The sequence below is a fragment of the Phaseolus vulgaris genome, chromosome 1 (assembly GCF_051622355.1).
Source record: "Phaseolus vulgaris cultivar YP4 chromosome 1, ASM5162235v1, whole genome shotgun sequence".
NCBI classification, from domain to species: domain Eukaryota; kingdom Viridiplantae; phylum Streptophyta; class Magnoliopsida; order Fabales; family Fabaceae; genus Phaseolus; species Phaseolus vulgaris.
Genome location: NC_143498.1, coordinates 8465479 through 8488805, shown reverse-complemented (window position 1 = coordinate 8488805; position 23327 = coordinate 8465479). Strand labels below are relative to the sequence as shown.

Below are 23327 nucleotides of genomic sequence, written 5' to 3'. Positions count from 1 at the left end.
AATTTGAACTTACACTTTGAAAAAAATTCACCCTTTTCCATAAAACGTTTCTAAATTTGAATTTCCAGAATATATTTGAATTTATAAAATCTCCAGAATATATTTTTGGGTTTTGTTTTTCAAAATTTCTGTTTTGGAATGTATAATTTAATGCAAATAGTTAAAATGTATAAATTAATAAATTATATTTTTTTTTCAAGACAAACTCATATATTTTTAGATTTTATTATGGTTTTAATATATTTTAAATTATTTTTCAAATGCTTTTTATCATTTTCAATATTGAAATTTAATTTATTATTAAAAACTTTTTTAATGACAATTTTTTTATGTTTGAACGATAATGTTAAATAATTCGTTTTTCACTAGTAAAAATGTACACAAATTTTAATTGATTAAAATTTATAAAAAATAAGAATGCAACTCACATAAAAGTAATTTTTTTTTTCAAATATACAGAACCCATGCTTCTTCAAGATAGGTGCGAACAACCTCCGATTATTAAATATTAAAGTTTTAAATTTATAAAGTTTTTATTTTTATATTTTTTAAATATTTTTATTATTATATTATTAATATGTTAATCTAATTAATTATTTTATATTTTCATGTTTATTTAATTATTTTTTTTCTGTTCCCTCACTTATCAAACTAGTTTGATTAAAAAAAATAAAACTACAGAGCAATGGAGTCGTTTAACTTATCACCGATCCACCAAGGTGTAGACCCCACTCACTCCTTGCTGCATTTTCACGCCAGTAGTCAAAGTCAGAAGCAACGCAGTGACTGTTAGAAAACAAGCAAAAGGCACTGCAGCAGTTCCACCAAGGCGCCATGGACAGCCGAAACGTTGTTGTTTGCGACAATGGAACCGGAGTATATCTCTTCTCTCTCGCACCTTTGCATTGGAACGGATCTTGAAAAATACGCCGAATTAGTGCAACATTTACACTCCCACGATCTGAATGGTGTTATATTTCTGAAATTACTCTTGTTCTTTTTATATGTGAATGCAGTATGTGAAGTGTGGATTTTCTGGGGAGAATTTCCCCACATCGGTCTTTCCTTGTGTAGTGGGAAGGCCAATGCTCCGTTACGAAGAATCACTTACCGAACAAGAGCTTAAGGTAATCCAAACTCAATATCTCAGTGTTAAACCTTATTATAAGAGGTTTTCGTTGTTGTGGATATTGTTGTTGCAAGGTATTATCGTAATCATCATCATCTTTATTATTATTATTATTTATAACGATGATGATGATTTCTATGATTGTGATGATCTTAGGAAATTAGATTGGTTGTTTGTGTTGTGTTTAGGATATTGTTGTTGGCGAAAGCTGTGCAGATTTGCGACATCAGCTTGATGTATCTTATCCTGTGAACAACGGGATAGTGCAAAATTGGGATGATATGTGTCATGTATGGGATCATGCATTTTACAATGAATTGAAGGTGACTCTCTTGGGGCTTGTTTCTGAATTTTCTTTCAACTATTGTTGCTCCGTCTGTTGGTAAATCGGTTCATTTTTGACAGATTAATCCTCCAGACTGCAAGATTCTACTCACCGATCCGCCTCTTAATCCTTCCAAGAATCGGGAAAAAATGGTTTGCTTACTGATTTCGTTGCCTTCCTTTGAAAAAAAAAAACCCAAAAGAGCTAGTATATCTTATATTTAATTATTGAATTTTATAAGGGAAAAGTTTTTTTGTATGCTTATCCAATCATAAATTACTGTATGTAGTAATATTGTTTGGCTTTTATAACACTTGGTTTACAAATCATATTTAATTTAATTTCTAATCAGTTGACAATGTAAAATCTTTATATTAGCAGAGAATGAAAATTAAACTCTTAATTATAATATTGTTGTTTTATGCTATTTGGTCTGGCAGGTTGAGATGATGTTTGAGAAGTACAATTTTGCAGGATTGTTTATCCAAATTCAAGCTGTTCTGACATTATATGCTCAAGGTGCTTATAGAGATGAGTGAAGGTTGATGTTTTGTTTTTCTATTATCTCAGCCTAATCGCAGTTTACTCCCATGAGTCTTATTACACATTTTTGAAAAATGTAGTTTTATAAACTCCGACTATCTTTATAACATTTAATTATTTATAAACTGTAGTTTTATACTCTGTTGTAATTACACACCATATTTAGTGAAATTACATATCATAACTTGTAAGAACTTCTTTCTGAAATAGGGAGTTTTTTTCCATCAATATGTGTTCTCTGGAAAACTTGCTCATCCTTCTCCAATATATGCTCACTTTGTGCCCTCTTTCAGCTTGCACTTTAACATTTATTTACTTGTCTCAGGTTTGTTGACTGGATTAGTTATTGACTCCGGTGATGGTGTCACCCATGTGGTAATTAATTAGCTTCTACGCCACTTAGTTGTTATGCTGACCACTATAATGACAATGGCTTTTGTTCCCTTTTTTTGATATCATTTTTTTATTTCTTTGTACAGTGCCTTTGCTACAGTCAATATTTACATAATGTCAGTTTAATATAAATCTTAGGATGCCAAACCTTACAAGCTTGTTTCTTTGTTGATTGTTATAACATATCTTAGATTGAATTGGGTACAGTAACTAAATCAACTGTGACAATGTCATATCTCTCTCTAAAGAATATTATATGTTATTCTTAACAAGTAACCAAATATTGATAAGAGTTGAAAGGAATAGAAAGAAATAGAAGGAATGTATTTCTGATGTGTCTTACAAATGTGATTACAGTCTCTATTTATAGACTGTTTTACAATCTACTTAAGGAAGGAAATAATAGGTAATAAAAGACAATTATAATGGTTGTTTAAAGCTGTACAAATCAAATAAAATCAAATCACTAACAAATCTCTCCTAATAAATATAAATGGAATCTGCACTTAATTACAGCATAATTCTCCTGATTATGCAACACTCCCCCTCAAGTTGGTGAATGTATATCTATCATTCCCAACTTGCAAGTAAGATCTTCGAATTGTTTTGTGGGAAGTCCTTTAGTAAACATATCTGCCAATTGTAGTCTTGACGGGATGTACTCCGTGGCTATAAGACCATCATCCAACTTCTCCTTAATAAAGTGTCGGTCTATCTCTACATGCTTTGTTCGATCATGTTGAACCGGATTGTGTGCAATACTGATAGCAGACTTATTATCACACGCCAAGCCCATAGGAGCTTCATATTTTATTTTAAGGTCATCAAGTATGATCTTCACCCATAATAGTTCACACACCCCTTGAGCCATGGCTCTAAATTCTGCCTCTGCACTTGATCTTGCAACTACATTTTGCTTCTTGCTCCTCCATGTCACCAGATTTCCACCCAAGAACATGCAGTAGCCTGTGGTGGATCTCCTATCAACAATCGATCCTGCATAGTCAGCATCAGTATATACTTTCATGGATAAGTTTTCCCCTTTTTTGAATAACAATCCTTTTCCTGGGGAGGCTTTTAAGTACTGAAGAATTCTATCTACTGCCTGTGAGTGTCTTTCCCTTGGATCATGCATAAATTGGCTAACCACACTAACTGCATAGGCTATGTCTGGCCTAGTGTGTGATAGATAAATGAGTTTCCCCACAAGTCTTTGATATTGTGTCTTCTCCACTTTTGGGTTTTCCTCATCATTCCCAATCCTATGATTTTGCTCTATTGGCACTCCAGTGGGCTTACAACCCAACTTACCAGTCTCTTTGAGAAGATCAAGGATGTATTTTCTTTGAGAAATAAAGATGCCCTGTCTTGAGTAAGCAACTTCTATCCCAAGAAAGTACTTCAGCTTCCCAAGATCCTTCATCTCAAATTGAGCAGCTAGTCTCTCCTTCAAATTTTGTTTTTCAATCTCATCATCACCTGTAATAATCATATCATCTACATAGACCAAAAGTAGAGTGAGTTTACCATTCTGAGAATGTTTTATAAACAGAGTATGGTCACCTTGGCTTTGTCGGTACCCCAAAGATACCATAGCTTGAGTAAACCTTCCAAACCAAGCACGAGGTGATTGTTTAAGACCATACAAGGCCTTCTTAAGTCTGCACACCTTATTTTCTTCATTAACATTACCATAACCCGGTGGAATCTCCATGTATACTTCTTCCTCCAAGCATCCATGCAAGAAGGCATTCTTAACATCAAACTGATGCATCTCCCAATCAAAGTGCGCTGCCAAGGAGAGAATAATTCTGACTGTATTCATTTTTGCTACTGGAGCAAAAGTTTCCTCATAATCGATCCCATAGGTTTGAGTGTACCCTTTTGCAACTAACCTTGCTTTATATCGATCCAACGTGCCATTAGACTGATACTTCACTGTGTATATCCACCGACAACCCACTGCCTTCTTATCCTTTGGTCTCTCTACAATCTCCCAAGTCTCATTCTTTTCTAATGCCTTCATTTCTTCATTCATGGCTCGAACCCAGTTCTCATCCTCTAAGGCTTCTTGTACTGATGTAGGGATTCTAATAGAATCAATAGCTGAAAGAAAACTCTGGTGCTGCATAGAAAGTTTTTCTGTAGACACAAATTGAGATATAGGATATTTGGCACAAGATCTTTTTTCTTTTCTCAAGGCAATAGGTAAATCATCTAGGTTAGTTTTATTTAAAGTGTCCTCAAGGGTCTCATAGGTATGGGTTCTTACCTCCGGTTCGGACAATTGAAGTTGCTGTTCGATCAGGACGGGTTCTTGTTGCCTTCGTTGGTATTGTTTCCCAAAGTATCTGTCCTCATTATTCTTCTCTGGTAATGATGTTGGCATAGGGTCTTTGTCATTCTCCTTAAGAACGGAATTCTGCAACAAAGGAAAAGGTGGCAACTCAAGGTCCTCAGCTTCTTGAATACTCTCCCCCTGAAGCTGAGAACTAGGAAAGAAAGACTCTGTTTCATGGAAGCTGACATCTTTGGAAATATAAACTTTACGACTTTGAGGATGATAACATTTGTACCCCTTTTTGTTGGGGGCATAACCAATGAAGACACATTTGATGGCACGAGGATCTAACTTACCTCGATACGGGCTATGAACATGTACAAAAGCTGGACAACCAAAGACACGACTCTGAAGACTAGTTAACATGGGAATAAAAGGATAGAATATGGTCATAAGTTGAATAGGAGTAACACCCTCTAGAACCCGAGAAGGTAATCTATTAATTAAATAAGTGGCAGTCAGGACGGCTTCCCCCCAGTAAGATTTTGGAACAGACATTTGGAAAAGTAAAGCTCTAGTTACCTCAAGGAGATGACGATTTTTTCTTTCAGCAACCCCATTTTGTTGAGGAGTGTCCACACAGGTTAATTCATGAACAACTCCATTTTCCTGAAGAAACTTTGAAAGGTTCTGGTTGACATATTCTCGTCCATTATCAGAACGTAATCTCTTAATTGGACTTTCAAATTGTGTTTGAACCATTTTGTAAAAATTTACAAACAAGTGAAAAACTTCAGACTTATCTTTCATAAGGAATATCCAGGTAACGCGAGTACAATCATCAATAAATGAAACAAACCATTTTGCACCCGAGATATTAGGAATAGATGAAGGTCCCCATACATCAGAATGAATAAGATCAAAAGGTTTTGAATTTCTATTATTATTCGAAGGAAAAGTTGTTCTATGGTGTTTAGCAAACTGACAAACATCACAATGAAAATACTCAACCGATAATTTTGTAAATAAAACAGGAAATAAGGATTTTAGGGTACTAAAAGGAGGATGTCCAAGACGTCTGTGTTGAAGCCATATTTGAGAAGATGACCAAGATTCAGTGCCTTGCTGAAGACTAGAAGTGTGTGCCTGTAGTTTAGCACATTTTTTAGTTTCTTCCTGTTGTAAGTAATATAACCCGCCCTGCTCTTTAGCAAGTCCAATTGTCTTCCCCGTGGCAAGATCCTGAAAAACACAATGGGAAGGAAAAAATGTCACTGCACAATTTAAATCTTGGGTAATCTTATGAATTGACAAGAGGTTATTAGATAGGTTGGGAACATGAAGCACATTTTTTAAAGGGAAGGAAGGTTGAAGGTGGATATTACCACGACCAGTAATGGGGGTATTGGAACCATTAGCTACAGTAATATGTTGGTTATAAGACAAGACATTGTAGGATGAAAAATAAGAGGAATGAGGTGTCATATGATCAGTAGTACCAGAGTCTATAATCCAGATATTCTCAGTACCAGAAGCATTAAAGGATAAGAAACTAGAACTCTTACCACTCATGGTTAAAGAACAAGAGCTAGTCTTACTAAGAGAGTTCATGAGAGCTCGTAAACGTTCCAACTCTTCTTTGCTGAGTGAGGGGACCTCCTCTGCTATTTGAGGGAAAGGTAAGGTCGTACTTTCAGAGTCAGATGATGCTTGATTAGCATGCCTTTGTATGGTACCTTTGAATCCTCCAATACGTTCCAAGACCTTCTCCTTTCCATGAAGTTTGAAGCATCTTTCCTTAGTATGACCTGTCTTTTTACAATAACTGCACCAACGATCTTCACGATTAGCCTTTGTGGGAGGCTTTCCAAATGAAGGAAATGAACCTTTTATAGGTCCCTTGCCAGTCGCCATAGCTGAACTATCACCAGAGTTGTTAGTACTTAGAGCTGAACTATCAACGGAGTTGCCCCCATCCAACATTACTAACCTCCGAGTTTCTTCCCCTCGTACAATGTGAAAAACCTCTGAGAGAGAAGGGAAATTTTCCTTTCCCAAAATCTGAATCCTAATTGGATCAAATTCAGGGTTTAATCCAGAAAGAAATTTAAATATGCGTACCCTTTCAAGAAATTGTGATAGTGCAATACAGTCATCTGTGCACTTCATCTTCAAATTTTGATATTGATCTAATTCGATCCATAAACCATTCAACATACCATAGTAGTTTGTTACTGAAAGGCTCCCTTGGCTGGTATGAAAGATCTTGTTTTCTATCTCGTACCATGCTGCAGTATCTTTTTTCATGGAGTATGTTTGACAAAGGTTTTCCCAAATCTCCTTAGCAGTGGAGAAGAACATACAATTTCGGCTAATCTCTGGCGTCATAGAATTCCATAACCAGGTCATGATAAGAGAGTCTTCATCGTCCCAGTCTTCATATTTCGAATCAGTTTTGGCTGGAGGGTTCCCTTCTAGGTGACTCAATTTCTTCCTTCCTTTGAGAGTAGCACGAACCAACTGGGCCCATTGCAGGTAGTTGTTTCCATCAAGACGATAACTGCTTTGCAACATCGGCAAATCATTGGAGCTAAGAGAGGTTGTGTTGTTAGTTGCCATTGGTAAGAGTTGACCGAAATACGACAAAACTGGAGGTGATTTTTGTTTGAAAAAAAATGCTGGAAAAAAAATAAATTTCAGCAGCAGCGGTCAACGGCGGAGGTCGGCGTCGGAGGTCGGCGTCGGAGGTCGGCACATCGGTTACGTCGGTCGGCACGTCTGTCAACGTCAGTCGGCAGCGGCGGTCGGCTACGTCGGTCGGCAGCGGCGGTCGGCTACGTCGGTCGGCGTCGGAGGTCGGCAGCGGAGGTAGAGGTCGGCTACAGAGGTCGGCAGCGGAGGTCGGCAGCGGTAGTATTTGCAGCAATAAAGGCTGCCTAGAAAAGTATTTGCAGCAACGAAGGCTGCCAAAAAATTGTAGAAACAGAGTCTCCCAGATCAGGAGCTCTGATACCAAGTTGAAAGGAATAGAAAGAAATAGAAGGAATGTATTTCTGATGTGTCTTACAAATGTGATTACAGTCTCTATTTATAGACTGTTTTACAATCTACTTAAGGAAGGAAATAATAGGTAATAAAAGACAATTATAATGGTTGTTTAAAGCTGTACAAATCAAATAAAATCAAATCACTAACAAATCTCTCCTAATAAATATAAATGGAATCTGCACTTAATTACAGCATAATTCTCCTGATTATGCAACATAATGTCAATATTTACATAATGTCAGTTTAATATAAATCTTAGGATGCCAAACCTTACAAGCTTGTTTCTTTGTTGATTGTTATAACATATCTTAGATTGAATTGGGTACAGTAACTAAATCAACTGTGACAATGTCATATCTCTCTCTAAAGAATATTATATGTTATTCTTAACAAGTAACCAAATATTGATAAGAAATGCTGTGTTGCTTTGACAATATATTTTGCAAAGGTGCTGAATAAGCTTATTGGATTCTAACTTTTGAATGAGTTCCACTGTTGCATTTATGTGAATATCATATTTGGCTACTTTCAATTCAGTGCATGAACATGATCATTAGTTTGTTTAGCTTTGTTCATATTTTTGGATTGAATTGCTAACATATAATGTACTTTTATAAATATTACTCATTGGATGAAAGCTTTAAATTCCATGGTGGATTTGTGAGCTTGTCCTTAAAATAATTTTTAAATAGTGTTAAAACAGAATGGGCATTTACACTAGCGTTGGTTGATTTGAATCCTAAATATATGAATATTGTCATTACAATGAATTTGTTGAAAAACTCTAAATTCTAATCAGTATTACACCAATTGATGACTTTTTGTGTAACCTCATTTCTTGAAATCCACCACTCATTTAAAGCTTATACCATTTGTAACATTGCCGTAACATTTTAGTTAACTAATACTTTTATGTACCCTATCAACTTATAGTAAATTACACATTTCAGATAAAAAACCCAACTATTTTGTTGCATGCTTGTAGTTTATTTTTCTAAAGTTTGTTGTGTGATTTTAATTCAATTGCTAGATTAATAGTCATTTTCTATTAGATGATAACTGAAGAAACAGTAACTTAATTTATCAGACAATGGATTCCAATCTTCCAAGAGGCTCCCATTGTATAGAAATTGTAATATAAAGTAAGTGCTAAGGAACCCCTAAAATAAGTATAGTCACAGTCTTAGTCCAAGCCTCAGGCTACCAGAAATCTCTCCAAATTTTCTTTATCCCTATCCCCTGATGCTCATTAGTGTAAGCCTTTTTCCATTTCCCTCTTTGACCTCATAATCATGCTGATAGAACTCGATCAGATTGCAAGGAAATGGAAGAAATTTTATTGAGATACAACTCCCCGTCCAATGGACAACATGAACAAGATGATCTTGATCTTCAGAGGAAAAAAAAGAGCTATGACCTCTACAAGAGTATTCAAAAATCGAAAAACCCTGCCCTATCTCCCTCCACTTTGTCAAATCACAATTAACTTTCTCTGTCTGAAATTCCTAATCTGTTTGTTCCTCTCTACTGTGATAGAGTCGTATTTCGTTTATCTTGCCTCACATATTCTCCTTTAATGGGAGGTCTAACACATCCTTCATTTATCATTTGTCACATGCCCTTTTACTTTGGAACCCTTTTATCTGCACTAGAAGCATTCTTCACTATTTCATTCATTACAATTCCTCCGTGCCTTCATTGTTGATATTAACCTAACTTCCTCCAGTATGGACCCATCATGTTTCCTTTTTCTTTCATATACATGGGTTTAGCAGCTATCAGTGTATGTACACTTGAATGGATTCCCCGCATTGTATTGGCTGTTTAAACAAGGCTAAATATTGAGGATCTTATTATGTAAAGGTCCTACAACCGAGAAAGGAGAGCTAGAATCACAACTCACAAAGTCGTTGGCTTTGATCCTGTTGTATGTGTGTCAGCCAATGATCTATGCAAGTAACAATGTATCATGTCTCAAAACATCCTTAATGGTTTTGCAGTTTGGAATTAATTTAAGATTGATGTAGAGAAATTATTTCATATCTTCAAGAAAAATCTCTTCTCTGCCTTTGGAATTTTCTTGAAACAAGACTAAATAGGTAAAATGTCATGACTTGTGATTCATTGTTTATTTTTTTTATTGAGAATTGGGACTCCTCTTGAGTCTTGTCTATTTCCATTTTCTGAATGATTATGAATCGTAATATATGAGTGAAACACTATGATCACCAATCATGTACACAAGTGTTATGTTGTATGACCCATGGTTTAAGAGTGCAAAAGGTGGCTAACATGTTCAATATTTTGCCATTAATGTAATACTAAATTATTATTATTATTATTATTTATATACATTCCAAAACTGTTAATCATGAAAGTTATCGTCCAGGTTCCTGTTGTTGATGGCTATTCTTTCCCTCATCTAACTAAACGAATGAATGTTGCTGGTCGACATATAACCTCCTATCTTGTTGATTTGCTTTCAAGGAGGGGGTAGGGACTAACTCCTTTCATTTTAGTTGTAATGTCTTACGTATGCTTAAATTCTTATTGGAACACAATTTTTTGTCCTCAGGTATGCATTAAATAGGACTGCTGATTTTGAGACTGTTAGGGAAATCAAAGAGAAGCTATGCTATACAAGGTTGGCCACAAATCTCAAGCCACGCTTTGATTTCATGTGCCCTGTAATCTTTGTTGACTAGGTACATCTTTTTCCCCCAGTTACAACTACAAGAGGGAATACCAGTTGGGGCTTGAGACCACCATCCTTGTTAAAAATTATACTGTAAGTTGATATCCTCCTGCATTTGTTGAAATCTTTTTATGACTAGTTTTGTGTAAATAATTCTAGATTTAGTATAAAATTCTGGTTAAAAAATGCTTTTCCTAAAGATAGAGGGACAAGAGTCATGTGTTGTTGATAATTCAATCTGTTCTTCAATGAATCTCAATTCTTATGCCTTTCAAAACTTTTGGTAATTACATTCCTTCTTTTTCTTCCTGAATGCATGCAAGTACTTTGTACTATTTATTATTATTATTATTAGTCATTGTTGTTGTCCATGTAGTGCATTTGGTTTAAAGGGTGGAAGGGGAGAGTTCTGTTGTTTGTTTTGGTCCAAGAAAAGTGTAGATGAGGGAAAATGTGAGTAATGTATTGTTAATCCGTTTTTTTTTATCCTATGAGCATCAGTGAAGGGGATGGGAGGTGAAATCAATTCCTAGAGCAATTCATTCAGCATAGTAAACAAAGTTGTGAACAACCTCATTTCTCCTTGCTTTCTAATTTGAGCTAAATCAGGGAAGATTAAAAAATCGCCTCCCCTCTCTTCCAAATTTCATGTGTGCATAAGGTAATTGTCATTATTATTGTGAGAAGATAAGAAATATCTAATATTATTTTGATGGTATGTCTAATATTATTTTTAGGATTAGCTTCCATATATCCTCATTATCTCTTAGAGTTGGTTAATCTCTTGATTTTTATCTACATAATCAGTATACTCAAGGTTTCATGCTCTGGGTTTTACTATTACTTCACGCATTGTAGTACATCACATCATATCAAGTCAATATCAATCTCACAACAATCCTCCCCTTTTTTCCTGCTTGCTGATTTATCCTTTCTGATTCAGCTTCCGGATGGAAGGGTCATTAAAGTAGGCACCGAAAGGTTCCAAGCTCCTGAGGCTCTTTTCACTCCGGTAGGTATTTGGTGTCCATTTTATTTATGTTTTCTATTGTTAAAGATATGTACATATTTACTTTTTTGGCTGTTTAAATGATGTATTTTCAATGTGTAAATCCTATGAGAATCATTATGGCAATTGTTCTTTAAGAGCATAACTAAAGTATTTTCACTATCTTTGTAATTTTAGGTGAATTACATAGCATGTAATTTTCTGGCTTATGATTGCTTTGCCTTTTCCTCATTGAACAGGAACTTATAGACGTAGAAGGTGATGGAATGGCTGACATGGTTTTTCGCTGCATTCAGGAAATGGATATTGACAATCGGATGATGGTAAGATACTCCTTTTGATATCTACTGTTGTAAAATAGCGAATTATTAGAATAAAAATATCCTCAGTATCTTCATATTGATCGGTAGAAAAAATCTCTACAATTTTCATATTCATTTCATCATATTTTTATTTTCTTATTTTAGAGAGTTTGATTGTTAGAAATAGAGGTGATGAGAATGTTATTGATGTAATTGTTATCAATAAAATAAATATTTTTTTCCTTACATAGTTAGAGTTGGTATAAGTGCTCCCAGTCTTGGGAACTCTCCGCTGCCATGTAAACAATTGCCACTGCCATTGTCCACCACTGCTGCCTTTGAGGTTAGTGGTGGGTCAAAAAGGTGAACCCCATGCAAACCATCGCAAAGTCGGTAGTCACATTGCCAATGGAGTTGCCACATGGCCCAACCATCGCCTTTGAGGTCAATGGTGCTTGTTTCTGGATTTGTTTTGTAGGTTCTTGTATGGCCTCAAGCAATCACCCATGCATGGTTTGGATGTTTTCGATCTATCATCCAACAATTTGGAATAATACGAAATAACATTGACCATTCTTTACTTGTCCAAGGAGAACCATATTTTGACTTAGAGATACAAACTATTAGTTGGTATGCTAAATTACCTTTCCCAAACTCATCCTGATATTGCCTGAGCATAGTAAGTCAATTTCTAAACTTCCTTCGTCAAGACCGTTGGGATGTAGCTGTATGGATCTTAAAGTATACTATGAATGCTTCTAACAAAGGCCTTATCTATGAAAATAAGGGAAATACTCAAATTGTTGGGCTTATTGAGTAGAGTCACCAAGTAGAATACAAGGTACTATATTCTTATGGGAGGTAATTCAATGTGAAAAAGTAAGAAATCAAATGTTGTGGCAAGTTCAAGTGGATAAGTAGAATACAAGGCAATGACTTTAGTCACTTGTGAGCTCATATGGCTAAGAAACTCTTTGGCTGGAATGAAATTCACTGTACCCTTGCACTGTATAAAAGACGAGGTCCAAAGTATGACTCAATTTTAGTTGGGGTGGGGCTATTATTTTGTTGAAATTTTTTTTTTCTCTCTCTGGCTTCACCATTACACCTTTCTGCCTTTTCAACTGAGTAAGTCCTCAATCTTTGTATTAATATTTTTATTTGACATCAGATCTCTATCTACTTGATCATATTTGTATTGAGTCATGGGTAATGACTAAATTGCATCGTTATTGGCCACCAGTCCAAATAATTATCATTAAAATATTCCTTTAAGTGAAGAAATTACATTTATGAATAGAACCACTGCAGCCCTAGCGGGTCTTGCACACTTTCCATAATTTATTCACAGCAGTCCTGTCTCTGATATTCTATTTTGAAAATGTCATGCAATTTATTTATGCTGTAAAGTTTTGTCTTGCAGCTATATCAACACATAGTTTTAAGTGGAGGGAGCACCATGTATCCTGGATTACCAAGCCGGTAATTTGTCATTTCTTCTTTACCTTGGTTCTAATTGTCTCTTGTATGTTGAATTTTTTAGTTAATATTATTATTATTATTACTTTAAATAAGTATTTGCATTTTATATTATTAGGTGTCTTGTAATGGATCAGTATCTCCTTTAGCTGTTTGGGCAGGTGCAACAGTCTGCACTCTTGCTGTATGCATACCCTTTTAACTTTTAACTACACTGTGTGTTACATCTGAGTTAAAAACCAAAGCTTTTCTTTCTAAAACTTAAAGAGTTTAAGTATTATGTAATATATGTCCACACATGTATTACTCGACACTAATCTCAACCCTTAAGTATGTTTTTCTGCTAGATCCATGGTAGTGATAATCAGATGTAATGTAAGAGACAGGTAATATCATATCTGTGTGGATACATATTTGTGAATGCCTTTTGTCCATTTTTCTGAATGTTTAAAGTGCCTCCTAGTGCATCATATCTGTGTGTGGATACATATTTGTGAATCCCTTTTGTCCATTTTTTAGAATATTTAAAGTGCCTCCTAGTGCATTTTTCTTTGGCTGAAAGTAGCTTCTAGAATTCTATATTGATCTTTTAAGAACTAATAAAAGCAGATTCCTTCTCATGTTAATGTGAAAAATTGTGTAGGCAGTAAGCAATAATTATGGAACTACTTTTCTTGATCTCAAAAAGAAACAATACATGGGTATTTAAAGGAAAAACAAAATCCTAATAAAAGAAATAGATCTCCAGAAGGAAAGACTAATTCAGGAGCAAATTTACCAAATTAACTCATAATCTGAATCCCTTAATGTTAGGAATTTTTTACAAACAAATCTATATTTAGTATTGGATAAATAGCCAATTTAGTATAATAAGTATTGACATATGTCGTTTTTAGTACAATAAAAATAATAATAGTCTTACAACAAGAACTTTAATTTTGTTATTTTTTTTTTAATTTTTTGAATTGCATATTAACGTTAATTTTCCCTTTATTAACATATGTGACAATTTTTAAAGTCCCCATGTTCTTAATTATCTCAACCATTAGCAGAGTTAAAAAAAATTTAACGAAATTAAAGTTTTTGTATTAAGATTGTTTTTTTTTTCTGCTTAACGTACTAAAAACAAAATGTCAGTACTTGTTGTACTTTACCCTTTATTGTTCTATCAATTTATATTTATTGTACAGTAAATGTGCAATAATTACACCCGCTCTCATGCTAAGGAATAAACATCCTCCATTCCCAGCTTGGTTATGAGATTATTGAAGTATTTGGTACTGAGTCCTTTTTGTTAGCATATTAGCCACCTCTTGAAGTATTTGTTAGCAGACCTTCTAATTTTTCCTTATTGAAGTGTCTGTCTATTTCAATATGTTTTGTCTTGTCATACTGAATGGGATTATGTGCAATGTCTATGGCTGACTTATTATCACAGTAGAGCTTCATGGGTCCCTTCCAATTAATCTTCAAGTAATCTAAGATAATTTTTAACCATAATAACTCACATAGCCTGTGTGTAATGGACTTGAATTTTGATTCAGCCAATGCAACCACATTCTGCTTTTTGCTTCTCCTTGTCACTAAGTTTCCACCTAGGAAAGTACAATGCGCAATTGTTGATATTCTATCAACAAGAAAATCTGCATAATCTGCACCAGTAGGTTTCACGAGTCAGCTTTCAATTTCTTTTGAACAATATTTCCTTTCCAGGGCCGCCCTTCAAGTAATGTAGAATTTTATAAGCAGCTTGAATATGAGATTCCTTTGGTTTATGAACAAATTGGCTTATGACACTCACTAAATGAGGCAATGTTTGGTAGCATGAGCCATATATATTAATTTTCAACCAGTTTTTGATACATCTTTTTGTCTACTGCTGGTTTCTCTTCAGCCTTACATAACTTATGATTAGGTTTCATTGGAGTTGATACTAGTCTGCACCCAATTTTTCTAGTTTCCGCCAGCAAATTAGTTATATTTTACCAAGGTATGAAAATTCCTTTGTTAGAGTTGACTACTTCAATCTTCCAAACTCTTTTAGTTCAAATTCTTGGAATAATCTTTGTTTCACTTCTTCCTTCTCTTTTTCATCATTCTTAATTACTATAATATCATCAATGTTATTAAAGGAAAAGAAAGAATAGGGTAAATCCCTTGTGTATATTGAACACATAGGGTTATGTTTATATAGGAAAAAGAAACATATGGGCTAAGCCCATTACATAAATATGAGATATCTAACAATATCTATAATATCTCATAATATCAAATAATATCTAATTATATCTAATAATATCTAACACTCCCCCTCAAGCTGGTGCATATAGATCATATGTACCCAGCTTGTTACAAATGTAATCAATCCTAGGTCCTCGTAAGGGTTTAGTAAAAATATCTGCTAATTGATTATTTGAATTAACAAACTCAGTCTTGATATCTCCTGATATAATCTTTTCTCGAATGAAATGACAATCAATCTCAATATGTTTTGTCCTTTCATGAAAAACTGGATTTGAGCTAATATGAAGAGCAGCCTGATTATCACATATCAGTGTCATTTGAGTAACCTCTCCAAATTGCAATTCTTTAAGTAACTGTTTAAGCCAAATAAGCTCACAAGTAGCCGAGGCCATAGCTCTATATTCTGCTTCTGCACTAGATCTTGCCACAACACTTTGTTTCTTGCTCTTCCAAGAGATCAAGTTATCACCAATGGAGACACAATAACCAGAAGTTGACCTTCTATCAGATGGAGATCCTGCCCAATCAGCATCTGAATAACAAACGACTTTGGTATGGTTATTATGACCATATAACAAACCTTTTCCAGGAGAGCCTTTAATGTACTTCACTATACGAATGACTGCATTCCAATGATCTTCACATGGAGAATTAAGAAATTGACTCACCACACTGACTGCAAAGGAAATATCAGGACGAGTAACAGTGAGATAGTTCAATCTTCCAACTAATCTCCTGTACTTCTCAGGATCTGAAAGAGGCTCCCCCTGATTGGGTAGAAGTTTGACGTTGGGATCCATGGGAGTATCAACAGATTTCGAATTCATCAACCCAATTTCCTCCAAAATATCTAATGCGTATTTTCTTTGAGAGATAACAATACCAGTATTGGATTGTGCTACCTCAATCCCCAAGAAATATCTGAGTTTGCCAAGATCTTTGGTCTGAAAGTGTTGACAAAGGTGTTGTTTTACTTGTGAGATGCCATGGTGATCACTGCCGGTAAGAACAATGTCATCAACATATACTACAAGATAGATACACCCAGCACTCGAGTGACGATAAAAAACTGAATGATCGCCTTCACTGCGAGTCATACCAAATTGTTGAACAACATTGCTAAATTTTCCAAACCAAGCCCTAGGAGACTGCTTGAGGCCATATAAGGATTTGCGAAGACGACATACCAATCCAGAAGACTCCCCCTGAGCAACAAAACCGGGAGGTTGCTCCATATAAATTTCTTCCTGCAAATCCCCATTAAGAAAAGCATTTTTAACATCCAGTTGATAAAGAGGCCATTGTTGAAGAGCAGCCATAGCTATGAATAAGCGAACAGAGGCCATCTTTGCTACTGGAGAAAAAGTATCACCATAGTCTAAACCAAAAATTTGGGTATAACCCTTAGCCACAAGACGAGCTTTGAGACGATCAATAGTACCATCAGGACCAACTTTGATAGCAAAAATCCACCTGCAACCAACAACAGATTTCCTAGATGGTAAAGGAACAAGTTCCCAAGTTCCATTATTCTGAAGCGCATTCATTTCATCAAGCATGGCCTGACGCCAACCAGGATGGGCTAAGGCATCACCTACAGATTTTGGAATGGATACAGAAGAAATAGACGAAAGGCAGGTATAAAAGGGTTGAGATAGTCTATGGTAACTCAAAGCAGTATAATGTGGAGAGGGATTACGAGTAGAACGTATACCTTTACGAATAGCAATAGGAAGATCAGGTTCAACAGTCGGAGGTTCAACTATAGGAGCCGGAGGGGGATGAGGTGTTGGCACCAGAATAGAGTCTGCTGATGGACGATGAGATGGTTGACGACGACTATACACCTGAAGAGTTGGCGGCGGTGGTGAATTGTTAGGTGCACTAGGCACAACAAGAGGAATATTAACTTGATTAGATGAAGAAATTGAAGGAGAAGGACAAGACTTAAAGTAAAGGGAAGATTCACTGAAGGTGACATCTGCTGAAATAAAATAACGGTTTAAAGACGGTGAGAAACATTTATATCCTTTTTGTGATCTAGTGAACCCTAAAAAGACACATTTGTGTGACTTAGGAGATAATTTATCAAGACCAGGACTAAAATTATGAACAAAACATGTGGACCCAAAAACTTTGGGAGGTAAAGAGTGGAGAGGGTCATGTGGAAATAAAATAGAATGAGGAATTTTGTTATCTAAAACTGAAGATGGCATGCGATTAATGAGATAACATGCACTAAGAACGGCATCACCCCAAAAACGCTGAGGAACATCACCATGGATTAAAATAGTACGAGTTGTTTCAACAAGATGTCTATTCTTGCGCTCAGCTACCCCATTTTGTTGAGGTGTATAAGCACATGAAGTTTGATGAAGAATACCATGAGAAGCCATAAAATTTTTAAACGAATGAGAAAGATACTCACGTCCATTATCACTGCGCAAAATTCGGATGGAAATTCCAAATTGATTTTTAATTTCATTGTAAAATATTTGAAATATAGAAAACAACTCAGAACGGTTTTTCATTAAAAATACCCAAGTACATCTTGAATAATCATCAATAAAAGTAACAAAATACTGAAATCCTAAATTAGACTTAATACGACTTGGTCCCCAAATGTCAGAGTGAACTAAGGCAAAAGGAGATGAAGCACGTTGTGAGACACTACGAGGAAAAGAACTACGAATGTGTTTCCCTAACTGACACGACTCACACGATAAAGTAGACACATTAGACAAACATGGAACAAGCTGTTGCATCTTGGCAAGACTAGGATGACCCAACCGAGCATGAATGAGAGATGGAGAATCCATAATTGCGCCAACATGTGCAGAGATCTGTAGTTGATAAAGTCCATGAGACTCACATCCGGTGCCAATCATCCGTCCCGAACTCCGGTCCTGTAAAGTAACAGAATCTTTGGTAAAAGAAATAACACAGTCAAGGGAACGAGTGAGACGACTAATGGATAATAAGTTAAATGGAGACCCAGGGACATAAAGAACATTATCAATAGATAAAGATGAAAAAAGATTAATAGTACCAACACCATGTGATGGTACCTTATATCCATTGGCCATGGTAACTGAAGGTAAATAACCCGTAGTAGATAGGGAAGAGAAAAAAGATTTATTACCAGTAATGTGATCAGTGGCACCTGAATCTAGAACCCAAGGGCCATGGGAAGTGGAGTGAGTGAGGCCAACAAAAGATGTACCTGAATGTGCAACAGAAGCCGTGGAACTAGGGTTCTGACGATCCTCATACCATTTAAGAAATTCATTGAAAATAGCAGGCTGGCTTGGGGTATCAATTGAAGTATGGTCCATGGTAGAAGGTTGCACAGGGGTAATTTGAGCAACCGCAACAGATCTAGGAGGACGACCATGTAAGGCATAACATGAAGAACTTGGATCTTTGTTCTAGTTCTTGAGAAGGAGTAGAGGCAGGAGGTAATAACTCATTAAAATCATGAAGAAGAGCATGAAGTTTACCTAGATATTCTGCCATTGTACCATCAAGACGTTTGGGAGCAATAATTGTGAGAAGATTTTGACACACACCATAAAGACGTTGAGTATCATTGGTGTATAATAATTTTGCTTGTTCCCAAACTTCTGAACATGTTTCATAGGTACGAAAAATTTGTTTTAAAGATGAGTGAATGGTCGATTTGATAACAATGCATAATTGAGCATCAATTTTCGACCAACGAACAACCTCATTTTCAGCAAGAGTAGGATGAGTAAGATGATCAACATAACCTTGACTCTTAAGCCATAATTTAATATCTGATGCCCAAGTGTCATAATTGGTTCCATCCAATTTGTCAATGGAAAGATGAACATTGACGTAATTAGTATAAATAGATGAATCCGGCATAATGACGGAAGAAGAAGCCATAGTGGCAGCGGAAGCGGAAGAAGCCATAAAAGATAAGGACAAATCCAGTCACCGGTTAATTGGCGGGAGCAACAAAGATGAAGGCTCCGACAGCGATTCCGGCGGTGTCTCCGGCGAAGGTCCGGCGAAGTTCCGGTGAAGGTCCGGCGAAGGTCCGGCGAAGGTCCGGCGAAGGTCCGGCGAAGGTCCGGCGAAGGTCCGGCGAAGGTAGGGGTGGTGGCTGGAAAAATTCCAGTGAATAGTGGATTCACCAATAAAAATTGAACCCTAAACCCTAAACTCTAACCTTATGCTCTGATACCATATTAAAGGAAAAGAAAGAATAGGGTAAATCCCTTGTGTATATTGAACACATAGGGTTATGTTTATATAGGAAAAAGAAACATATGGGCTAAGCCCATTACATAAATATGAGATATCTAACAATATCTATAATATCTCATAATATCAAATAATATCTAATTATATCTAATAATATCTAACAAATGTAAACTGGAAGGACTGTTGCCCCTCTTTAGTTAACAAAGTGTGATCTCCTTGACTTTGTTTGTGGCCAAATCCCTTCATAGCTTTTGTGAATATTTCAAACCAAGCTCCAGGGGGTTGTTTTAGTCTGTATAGAGCCTTTCGCATTCTGCACACCTTATTTTTTTTGTCTCCTTCAAACCCATGTATATTCATGTAGATTTGTTCTTCTTAGTCTCCATGAAGAAAGAGATTTTTAACATCAAATTGTAGAAGTTTCCAATTGAAGGGGATAACTAAGGATAAGAATCCTTAGAGTATTCATTTTAACAACTAGTGCAAAAGTCTTGTGGTAGTCTACACCATAAGCTTGAGTGTATCCCTTGACAACTAACCTCGTTTTGTACCTTTCAATAAACTCATTAGTCTTATATTTAAGTTGCAGTCAACAATATTATTTTCTTTGGGTTTGTCAAAATTTCCCAAAGTGCTATTTTTTCCCAATGCTTTGATCTCCACTTCATGACATCCGTTTGAGGATTTCTTTAATACCAATAAATACATTCTTGTTTCTTTGGTTAGTGTTTCTAGTCTAATCTGATCCCAGTTCCATCATCCCTTTCTTTATATTGTGTTTCGAAGTTAAAGTTGGTAAATCTATATTCTTCCTCCATCCCATTTTCAGATTGGAAAAGGAAATACTTGATCGTTATCTTGATGTTGTCCTGAAGGGTAACAGAGATGGATTGAAGGTAAGCTTAGGCATCTTCTTTTCCTTTGCTTCTGCATGTGTATCCAATGTAGCATGTGTATTATTGAAGACACATTATTATAATTTAAGCTTCCTTGTCGTTGCTTGTTAATTTAGAAACAATCAATAATTCTTGTTAGCCAATAGAGTTAATTATTGGGATGAGCTATATAGTATTATGGGGTCCTCAAGGCCCTCATTGAGTAGCATGGGATGGTCAATGGAAGATTTAAATGTTTGGTTCTCCCCTTAATAGCTAACTTTTGAGGGTGTGTTCTGCAAGTGCTTACTTATCAATACCTCAAGAGAGAATTATTTTGTTGTTTGTTTGTTTATTGAATAAATTCGGAAGATATTGATCTGAATGGAAGGAAAAGGTTGCTGTGCTCTTGTTAATTAAATCTTTGTGGCCCCAATATTATGTACCAGCCTTAAATTGTGAGATTCCCAGCTCATGATTTTGGATCTTGATTGTAGCAAGACGTCCTCCTCCCAAACCCAATGTTATGTCACTAGAAAATTAAAAAGAATTAAATCTGAAGCTTTTGTGTAGTCCCTAGGTTTATGGATCTATCACTTCCCTTTTCGGTACTTCCTCCAAAAGTGGCTGTAACATGCAACCATGTAAGTTAAGGAAATACAGGATGCTTTAAAAAAGAAAGATAACAGTATGTGATGTGTGAAAGGTTATAGTCACGAATTTGGCCGACTTATTGTTCCCGTATTCTCATCTTTTATGTTGTGATGGTGATCAGAAATTACGACTAAGAATAGAGGATCCACCACGCAGGAAGCACATGGTGTACCTTGGCGGCGCTGTACTAGCAGGAATAATGAAGGTTTGAGTTAGCTGTTAATTTTTTGGTTTATCTCAAATCACAGGCTTATGTGTCCATGCAGATGTGATGATTGTTGGCATATTTTAATATCAGGATGCACCAGAGTTTTGGATTAACAGGGAAAATTATCTAGAAGAAGGAATTGCTTGCTTGAGCAGGTGTGGCCAGGCATGACCTTTGAGGTCCGTGATCACTCTGAAAACGGGAGATCGTTTTTGAATATTGGTCCGTGATCCAATATTCAAAAATTGCTAAAACTGCCTACTAAAATTGCTGCTGGCCTTGTATAGGTGTCCCTATGGCTACTAGAGGCTAGCTGCGATTGTATATGCACTTACGTTTTCGTAATAGATACGACAAGAGAATTCTTGTATCTTCTTTTTGTAACAAGAATTGTTGCAACTATGTGGCATAATGTTGAACAAAGAATACATTGTAAATTTTGTAATGGTTCCTTGTTTGTTTTACTTTGTTGAGAAAACTTGTATACGGAAGACTTTACACATCTATGTCGGCAATAATCAACTAATGCATTAATATTATCTAGCTGTGGAAAATATTGGAGCTTTGTGTGCATGGCACTAAGGAATGCGTTTCACAAGTCTTGAGTTTTTTTTCACCAACGTAGTCCACATATGTTTCAATAACATAGGTTTCGCTTTTAAGTTGTCTGTCTTGAGTTTTATTCAATTTATAATTGTCTCTCAAAGTATCAAGTGTAAATTTGTCTTGAAGTCTTGGTATATTAATTTGTTTCCAAGAGTTTGCTTGGAATGACTTAGCTTTAAATTTTAAGAATTAAAACCAACTTTAAGTTTCCCGGATTATAGTTTTAAATTTTTCTGATTTTAACTTTTTAAATTTTAGTACTAAATTTTAAATTGAAATTCCATAAGTTATACAACTGATGAGTTGGTTTGGTGTCGTTTGTGGTTTATTGATAATGATGTGGGTTTGAGTAACAAGTGAGGGAAATGTAGATACAGATAATGAAAATTGTGATAGTGAAAGTTAATTATGATTGGAGTAATAATGCTAATAACAGTAATAAAGAAAATTATTATCATGATAGAGTAAATGGACAATTAATTTTTTAAATATACAGGTGTTATCAATTTAATTTTAGAAAAAAAATAAAATATTGGTTTACTCTTTTGGCTATGCAAAAAGTGAGGCTTAGTTTTTAATATTATTATCATAGTTTAATGGAAAAAAAATGCTTTTTGATTTAGTGGTTGACTGGTTCTCAAATCACACTAGCGATTGGAAGTGTGAAGTAGCTAAAGATGAGTTGAATTAAAAATGATTTAACTTGACTCACTTGTTTTTAATAAATTAACTGAAATCATTATGAGTTGGTAAGTTGATTACTTAAGCATTTCTCTTGTTTTATATATTATTGTATTAGAAATTATAATAAATTATTTTGATCCACTTATTTATGAGAGTACGTGTTTATATATTTTACCAAACATGAACTGATATTATAAAAATAACAACTTATAATTAAATAAATAAATAAATAGATAAAATATTCCTATTTTACCAAACATGAACTGATATCATAAAAATAATATGTAAAAATCAAAGTGTAAACTTATATAATTAAATAAATAAATAGATAAAATATTCCTGTTCAAACACAATTGAACAACATTTTATTTAAAAAAATTAAAGTGTCAATCTACATAACTAAAAATAGTAAATAATTATAATAAAAGAATGATAAAATTTTCTCTTATATTCAACTTCTTTTATGCTATGGCACGAGAATGAAATGTCAATTGTGATTCTTTAAAAGAGTAGAATATTCTCATTGTGTAGTAGAAAGCTAATTTGGACAAGTTAGAGGTTGTCTAATTCTTTTCGTTCACGATGAGAAATAAACAATGAGAGATGAAGAATGAGGATTTTG

At 35.1% G+C, this 23327-nt stretch overlaps 1 protein-coding gene across 4 annotated transcripts; it reads left to right on the top strand.

Annotated features, from left to right (window-relative positions):
- The first annotated feature begins 648 nt into the window (after nucleotides 1–648).
- On the top strand, nucleotides 649–21969 carry LOC137813421 (actin-related protein 2). 4 transcript variants are annotated; one of them, XR_011081425.2, is made up of 16 exons: nucleotides 717–876; nucleotides 1017–1127; nucleotides 1318–1452; nucleotides 1535–1606; nucleotides 1895–1973; nucleotides 2323–2372; nucleotides 10109–10212; nucleotides 10295–10363; nucleotides 10444–10507; nucleotides 11358–11426; nucleotides 11663–11746; nucleotides 13149–13207; nucleotides 13323–13388; nucleotides 20508–20574; nucleotides 21329–21412; nucleotides 21506–21969. XR_011081425.2 is itself a non-coding variant. In XM_090299737.1 (15 exons), the coding sequence occupies exons 5-15, from the start codon at nucleotides 1965–1967 to the stop codon at nucleotides 21584–21586; spliced, it is 762 nt and encodes a 253-aa protein (XP_090155863.1). In that variant the 5' UTR covers nucleotides 649–876; nucleotides 1017–1127; nucleotides 1318–1452; nucleotides 1535–1606; nucleotides 1895–1964; the 3' UTR covers nucleotides 21587–21969. The 4 variants fall into 4 exon arrangements, 2 of the variants coding, with proteins under 2 accessions (XP_090155863.1, XP_068471766.1); XM_090299737.1 differs by lacking the exon at nucleotides 13323–13388 and having other exon boundaries at nucleotides 649–876; nucleotides 1895–1995; XM_068615665.2 differs by lacking the exon at nucleotides 13323–13388 and having other exon boundaries at nucleotides 688–876.
- The last annotated feature ends 1358 nt before the right edge of the window (nucleotides 21970–23327 follow it).